The sequence below is a fragment of the Hydra vulgaris genome, chromosome 13 (genome assembly GCF_038396675.1).
Source record: "Hydra vulgaris chromosome 13, alternate assembly HydraT2T_AEP".
In the NCBI taxonomy this organism is placed as follows: domain Eukaryota; kingdom Metazoa; phylum Cnidaria; class Hydrozoa; order Anthoathecata; family Hydridae; genus Hydra; species Hydra vulgaris.
This window is the reverse complement of record NC_088932.1, coordinates 9423830-9432500: the sequence shown is the minus strand read 5'-3', so window position 1 is coordinate 9432500 and position 8671 is coordinate 9423830. Positions and strand designations below refer to the sequence as shown.

At 28.3% G+C, this 8671-nt stretch overlaps 2 protein-coding genes across 8 annotated transcripts in view; both read left to right on the top strand.

Annotated features, from left to right (window-relative positions):
• The window catches only part of LOC136089613 (uncharacterized), a 711-nt gene extending 352 nt beyond the window's left edge, over positions 1 to 359 (top strand). The window contains exon 1 of the mRNA XM_065815665.1: positions 1 to 359. This exon is cut by the window's left edge and continues 352 nt beyond it. Coding sequence (XP_065671737.1) covers positions 1 to 359 — 359 coding nt within the window.
• Positions 360 to 6953: 6594 nt separating this feature from the next.
• The window catches only part of LOC100210311 (ankycorbin), a 56477-nt gene continuing 54759 nt past the window's right edge, over positions 6954 to 8671 (top strand). For 2 of the 7 annotated variants that reach the window (XM_065816377.1, XM_065816375.1), the window contains exons 1-2: positions 6954 to 7361; positions 8130 to 8328. Coding sequence is in view for 2 of the 7 variants with exons in the window: in XM_065816373.1 (XP_065672445.1) it covers positions 8215 to 8311 (97 nt within the window). In the remaining 5 variants the exon portion in view is untranslated. The remainder of the gene's footprint in view (positions 7362 to 8129; positions 8329 to 8671) is intronic. The other 5 variants (XM_065816373.1, XM_065816372.1, XM_065816381.1 and 2 more) reach the window with 3 other exon arrangements.

The following is an 8671-nucleotide window of genomic DNA, read 5'->3' as shown; positions in this document are numbered from 1 at the left end:
GAGGTTCATTTTCAGATAAAGAAATCACAAATCGCAGCAACTATTTAGATTACATTCCAAGATATTCTCGTATAATGTACGATAAAGGTTTCAATATTAATACTAAATGTTCTGAACATTTGATATACTACACTGTTCCGTCTGGTCAGAAAGGTGCAGCTCAAATGACCCCTAATGAAGTAAAGAAAACAAAGGAAATCGCTAACTTAAGGATCTTGGTTGAACAAGTTATTAGAAGACTGAAGACATTTCGAATTTTGGCAACAGAGTTTCCAACTACATTGTTGAAACTATTTGATGATATTATTATTGTTTGCTCAGCTTTGAATAACTTAAGAAAACCAATATGTTTAGACTAACTTTTATTTGATAGAATCGTTACAAACTATTTTTACTTTGATAGGTGATATATATGTATTGGTAGGTTATATATATATGTATATATATATATATATATATATATATATATATATATATATATATATATATATATATATATATATATATATATATATATATATATATATATATATATATATATATTTATATATATGTATTTATATATATTTATATATATATATATATATATATATATATATATATATATATATATATATATATATATATATATATATATATATATATATATATATATATATATATGAGTGCTTTTAAACCTTTTTTGTGCCATTTATTTGAATATAAATACTCATTTTTGAAATAGTTTCTTTCTGTACGGTTATTTAAAAAAGAATTGTCAAAAGTCATCTAAATAATATCCATGAGTCAATGTTTTGAGGTACTTCTTTTCACATGTAATAATTAAACTGGATTACACAGGCTCTATAACTTTTTTTTCTTGAGTGGTGAAGTTTTTATTATAGGGTTTTTTAAAATTTCTTCTGTTTGTATAGATGTGACCATTATATTTTGCTTACCAAATAATAGATATTTAGCAAGATACTTGTACCAAAATTCTTTTAAATTCTTTAAGACATTTTGAGAAAATTCATTGCTAAATAATATATTTTCTATATGTGTCCATGATCTGTATATACAAAATACCAACAATTTTTTAGTGAAGTGATACCAAGTTGACCTTGTATTTGAAAATAATGGGGATGATTTAACTTTAATTTAACTTCCCCATTATTTACTCTTTCAAGCTGTTTGAGGTTAAATTTACTTGGTGCACTATCACAAATTGAATAAGGGCATTTTATTTCGACTAAAGCTTTTCCACAACACAAGCATTCTGTAAATAAATCAGGAGAAGCTGATATGTATGAATGCTCTTTATCGTTTATTGTTCCACTCTCAAATGATTTAACCTTTTTATGGCCCATGTTTTTTAAAGCTGTTAAAACAGCCACTTTTGCATGGGACTCCATACCAATTCCATGACCTGTTGAAAATGTGTCTATTTTCTCTTAATATTGCTTCAACAAGTTTTAAACAACATTTATTTTGATATTGTTTTAGAGTTTCCATTTTGGTATAAATCTTGCTAAATTTTTAAGCAGTTATTCTACCTGCTCTTTGTATAATAGACCAATCATTTGACTTTGATTGGTCTTTTGTTTCCTGTTCTATATTTTTTATTTCAAGATCATTTTATGTCAATGTGTTTGTAAAATTATTAATGTTTTCTGATTGAGATAAATTGTTATTGATTTCAAATTTTTTTGCTTTTTCTTTTACACCTTCCGGTAAAACAGTTGTATGCTTAGTTAGTGGTTCAGACTTCCGTTGTCCTTCCATCAATTCAACAAAGTAGCTTTGACTTGCAACTGATTTTAGTTTTTCAAATAGAAGACTACATATTTTAATTCCATTATCCAAAAGTTTTGTTTTTTGGAGGGTTGGAAATTTGTAAGAGCAATAACCAGCATTTCCTGCTGCTAATCTTAATTCGTTATTATTTTTTTTATAGTGAAAACTATTAAAAGTCATTCCAGCTATAGGTTTGTGGATCAATTTTGTTTTGCAACCTGTAGGAACATTCCATTTAGCCAAAACACTGGTTGACGATAATTTTGTGGCTCCAGTCCGAACTGGTGCCTCTACTCTGAAAAGTAAACCAATTACATGATTACTACAACCTAACATTCCTGCAGTGCATGTGCACTATGCAGAATACACATGTCCACCAGGCTTATCAGAATCTTTTTCGATTGCAACCCATGCATGATATGCTGTATTGTGACTCTGGATTTGATAAAACATACTTTTGAAAATTGACTGATTTCATGATAATAAATCTCTTTCACACATTCACATTTAAAATATTTATAAGCTTTGCCTTCTTCATACTCAGATTGAAGTCTATTTATTAGGTCTGATAATGCGTTTTTTTAGAAAGGAATCGATCAATGTCTTAAAAATATACTGTTGGCCAATGTTTCAAACCCATCCCTTTATGTTCAGATAACCAACCTTGTTTTAAAGTAAAAGAGTCGGGTAAAATGTTACTAGCTATATTCAGTTTTTCTATATATTCTGTCATTTGAAGTTGATTTTAAAGTTCAGATTCTTTACTGACTGGAATTTTTTCTTCATTTGCTGAGAAAGCCCTAAACAATATAAATATATATATATATATATATATATATATATATATATATATATATATATATATATATATATATATATATTTGAAAAATAAAATGGATGTCTTAACAATGGATGACAATGTGAAAATAACATGTGACAATCGTGAAGAGGGAATTATTGAAGCAAGAAATCTTATTTCAAAACTTTTGCCTGATAAAAAAAGACAAGGTGTTGAAAAATGCCAAAAAACAGTTGAAGACATTCTTAAAGTTTTGCTGGACCCACTAAATGAACTACCAATTTTTTATGCATGTGACCTATTAAGGTTACCTCCAGTTGGTACAGAACATATTGATGTAAGTGCACTTATACAGGAGGTAGCATACCTTCGTGCCGAAGTGAGGCAATTTGTTCAAATGAAAAATGATATAATGAACATGAGAACTATATTTGATCATCTGGTTGCTGTTGAAACCGATCGAGCAGAACATAAATCTTGTCTTGTCACAGCAGGCAAGGTCCATGGAACTGTCCCACAACATGATGACTTCTCCCCATTAAAGAATGACTCATTGCAACCTCTAAGTTTTGAGATTGTCAAAAAACAGCCTCTTAATTTTGAGATACATGTTTTTTTGTCAAAAAACATGTACCAAAGCAGCAGAATCAACAAAAACCAACAAAAAAGCCTGCACAATCAATGAAACCAATGGCGCTTGTTTTAGGAGCATCAGAGACAAATATGCGGCTGAGATCTACAGCAAGTACTACCATACGAACTGCTGATATTTTTGTATCACGTCTTGAATGCACTACTACAGAAAACAACGTGATAGAATGTACATATGATATTTTGCAAATTAAAAATAATGAATCGGTAAAGTGTCAAAAGCTGAAAACAAAGCATGAAGGATATTCATCTTTCTATATCTCTGTTTGTGTTGACTCTTCCAACATGAAGAATACAATTTTTTAACTTATATCAAAAGAAGCATAGCCAAAGGGTTTATTAGTGCGAAGATATTTTCAACCTAGAAATGGCTACCAATCATAAATTGTCAATTTGTTCATTCAATTGTCGATCTTTAAAGAACAGTTTATATGCAATCAAAAATTTATGTTTATCAAATGACTTTGTGTTATTACAAGAACATTGGCTATTGCCATTTGATCTTGATATGCTGAATAGTGTGCATCCAAATTTCTACGGAGTCAGGCTGTCTGCAGTTACCATATCATCAAATGTACTGGGTGGAAGGCCTTATGGAGGTACTGCGATATTGTACCAAAAAATTCTTGCAAGTTGTGTTAAAATTGTTGATTCGCTCAAATCAAGGACTACTTGCTTGTGTATTGATACCAATATTGGGCCTGTGCTGCTTATCAATGTATACATGTCCACCACCTACAATGATAAAGAGAGCCTGGATACCTATATTGATGTATGCTCAAAGTTAAATGCTATTATAGTAGAAACAGAGGCAATTTACACTATTATAAAAGGTGATTTCAATTGCCACGAAGGGTCAAGATTCTATGATGAATTCTCAAACCTTGCTGCCGAAAATAATATGGTTAAATCTAATATAAACAGGTTAAACAATGTTTTTACATATATTAGTGATGATGGTAAGAATATCTCTTGGCTAGATCATATTTTATGTGGCCAAGCTGTTGATAATTTAATAGCGAATATTTCAATATTAACAGATGTTATTGCATCCGACCATAGACCTGTAGTATTTTCAATTAACTGCTCAGTAAATGGTAAACCTGCTACAATTGATTGTGATTCTACGCTGGAAGTATCACCTAGAATGCCAAATTGGAAAGCTTGTGACTATTTCATTTAAGCTCAATATGAACAAAGGGTAGACTATTTACTTCAAAGAGTAAATCTACCAATCAACATTTTAAATAGTTCTATATCACGTGACTCTTTTGCTTCTGAAATTGATCTTTTTTACAATAACATTATAAAATGTATGCAATCAGCTGTAGCTGACATAATACCTCATAGTGGTTTCAAAGTAAATTCGGAATTCAATGTTCCCGGATGGAATCACTATGCTGCAGACAAACACAGGATTGCCAGACATGCATTCACACAATGGGTTATGGATGGAAAACCTAAACAGGGATCTTTGAAGAAATGAAAAAACGCGGGCATTATTTAAACTTGCTCTTCGGTATTGTATAAATCATACAGAGCAAATTAAGGCAGACAAATGTGCAGATAATATTAATAATGGTGATCCTAAAAAGTTCTGGAACAATCTGTACAAAATTAGTAATAAAAAGGCGACCAATTATGTTGCTAGTATTAGTGGAGTTACTGGAGACAAGGACATTGCCACAATGTGGAAAATGCATTTTCAAACATTGTATAATTCTAATAATAACGATCAGCATAATTTAGATTTTAAACAGAAAGTACAATCTTCATTGATAGACACACATGATAGAGTTACAACTATAGATGTCAATGCTTTACGAAGCAAAAAAAAAGAAAGGCTGCCGGCCCAGATAATCTCTTTATGGAATCGTTTATCTATGGGGGACATAGATTGTCTCTCTATCTAAGTATTTTTTTTAACTTATGCTTGCAATGTGGACATCTGCCATCAACATTTTGTGAAGCTACCATAATACCTCTAATAAAATCTAAAATTGGTGACTTAACAGACGTAAATAATTATAGAGCAATTGCAATTTCCCCTGCTTGTTCTAAAATTTTTGAAGCTATTTTATTAACAAGAGTTGAATCTCACAATAATGCTGATGATTTTCAGTTTGGTTTCAAGCAAAATCACTCCACAGCATCTTGTACATACTATTTAAAAAAGACAGTTGATTATTATATTTCTAGAGGAAGCCATGTGTTCACATGCTTTGTAGACTTTAACAAAGCGTTTGATAGTGTTAATTACTGGAAGTTGTTTTCTAAATTAATTGATCAGGGTATAAATAAGAATGTTATCCGTCTACTTGCATTCTGGTATAAAAATCAAACTATGAGTGTCAGATGGCAGAATGCAAACTCTGATAGTTTTAATGTAAGCAATGGTGAAAGGCAAGGTGGCATTCTTTCACCTTTCTTGTTCAGATTCTACATACGAAAACTGATTTTTAATATTGCAAATTTGCATATTAGGTGTAACATAGATGGCATTTTTTTGAATCTTTTGGCATATGCTGATAATATCGTACAAATTGCACCGTCTTGGTTTGCATTGCAAAAATTGCTAACTGCATTAAATGTTGAGGCCACTGCCATTAATATGTCATTTAATACCAAGAAAACAGTGTGCATGGTATTTAACCCAAAAAAAAAATGTAAAGTTGTATCAAACAAATTTCCTCTATTTACCTTAGCCGGTTGTGAGTTTTGTTCAAAAATTTAATTACCTAGGTCATATAGTTAAAAATAATTTATCTGATGATACTGACATCAATAAAAAGATTAAATGTCTGTACACGTACAAATATTTTCAACAGACTATTTAAGAGATGCTCAATAAGGGTAAAAATACAGTTATTTAAGGCGTACTGCCTCTGTTTGTACGATGCTGCTCTGTGGCTTAACTCTAGCGTAAATACTTTTTCAAATCTACAATCTTGTTACAAGAAATGTGCTAAAATATTTTTTGGCCATGACAAGTACTCAAATGCTAAAAATATGTTTATGGAGCTGGGCCTGCCTGCTCTCGATACTTTACTGCTTAACTGCAGACATAGTTTTAAAAAGCAGCTTGTCGCCTGCGCCAGTAATAACTTAACTGCGTATGGATTAAACAGAATTGTTAATTGACTTTTATTTGTTTTGTTTTACTATGGACCTTGTATTATACTTGTTGTCTGAAATAAATGAATTATTATTATTATTATTATTATTATTATATATATATATATACGTATATATATACATTTTGTAAAATGATTCAAAAGATAACTATATATTTCGTTTTTGTCACTTTAAATAGACATTAAACAAAATATTTATGGCATTGGTTCAGTACTATTGCTTGGTAGATCTTAGTATCACTTGGTAAATCTGCAATGAAATCGCTGCAGAAATAATGTTTGTTTACATTTTTACTTCCATTTCTGTGCGCGCATAAATTTTATATCGGAACTGTGAAAAGTTGTATTAAGAAAAATTGCCAATAAGCGATCAGAATAGATCATATTGTTAAACTATAATTTTCATTTCACCTAAAAACGTATTTATTTCTAATCTTATTAAAATTTGGACAAGCGATTGTGATTTTAAGAAGTTTTAAAAAAAAAAATTTTCGGTCTGGGTTTTTCGCTATAAACATTTATATTTTATGATACCGCAAAATTTATCATTTTAATTTTTTTCGTTTTTTCATAATTCACAGACCTGATTATTTCACGGAAATATGTCGTAGTCAACAAAGTATCATACAGACTTTAATATTTCAAAATTGCGTTAAAACTACACCGAGTTAAGTTAAACATTTATAGTAAAGCGTCATTAAGATAAAACGTCATAAAAAGAATGAATTGGTAAACGAATGATTAAATCGTTCTATGACGTTACAACAAAAATTGCTCCATCGTAAAAACCGTAGTTTAATGTGTAATAATTTATATACATAATGCCATGAATTCAGGCTTTACTCAGCAAAGTATAACCATAAAAAATTAATAACTTATGTTTGATGGTATGTCACTATGCAAATAAAGTGACACTATGAAGCCCGATTTAATGTTCCTGTGTTTCTTTTTCAAAGACTGAAAATAATTTGAATAATTGAAAACCAATCGAAATTGGTGCACATGTGAGTAAGCTAATTCATAACTTTAAAGTCTTACTTTCCATTTGGAATCTCTTCCTCATATAGCTTTCTTATACAGATCATTTCCCACAAAATATTTTATTTATAAAATATTTTGTCGAAAATCTTTTCACAAAAACTTTTTTCCTTTAATATTTTAAGATTTAACTTTTTAATCAATATTTATTAGTTTTTCCTTTACCTTGATTTTTCTATGATTTTTTTTTTTGATTTTGAATTTTAGATTTTTTTAAATGTTAATATCTTATTTATATTTTTCAAGTTTATTAAATCAAAATTAATTTTTATTCCTATAATTAAATTTATATTTTGTTATCTATTAAAGTATTATAAACTCAAAAATTAATTTCTATTATATCTAAAAATATTAATTTCTATTAGTTTCTATATTTTCTAAAAATATGATTATATAATAAGAATTATTTTCAATACAATTTAATATATTACTTAGTGAAGCTATATAATAAAAGAAAAAGGAAATTAAAAAAAAAAAAAAAAAAAGTTTAATGAAAAAGTAAGTAAAAAGAAGTTCAATGTTAAAATAATTATTTAGACTTTATATTAAATTTCTTAGAGTGAGAAATTCATTCCACAAACAAATCAAAGATTTAAAAAAAAAAAAAAGTCTTACATATATAATCTAAAAAATATTGTTAAAATTTCTTTTTTTTCTAATTATAGTATCAATTTTTATCACAAATATTTAGTGTTTTTTATTTTTATTGATCTAATTTCTTTTCATACTTTCAGGTTAACAAAGGCTGTTGTTTCACAAAATATTTACATATGGCTGAGAGTGTTTGAAGTGGTTGAGCCAATGTCAACAAAATAAAACATGAAATTACTTTTATGTTTTATGCCAGAAAACTTCTCATTTATGGTTGAACAGTTTTTTAGCTTAATCTCTGAAATAGAAATTTTTTATGAAAACGGTAGAATTTAAAATTCGGTTTGTTTATTTGTTTGAAAAAAAAATTAAATTTTGTTTTGTAAAAACAATTTAATAAGTGTCTTGAAAAAAATAAATATTGTGTACTTTACTAAGTGTGTAAGTTGTGTATCAATAATTCAATGAAAAGTATAAAAAGTAAAATGTAATAAATTAAAATCTAAAATTAATTGGTTGTAAATCTAAGTGATAATTATTATATGAATGTAAGAAATCATAAGTTTTCAATTGCACAATTTTAAAAACAAAGAGTTTGGTAAACCTTTTAAAAAGATAATTTCTTTTTAAATACAGGAAACTTTATGAAACAACTCAATTAAATAAATTCTTTTTTGTCACTTAA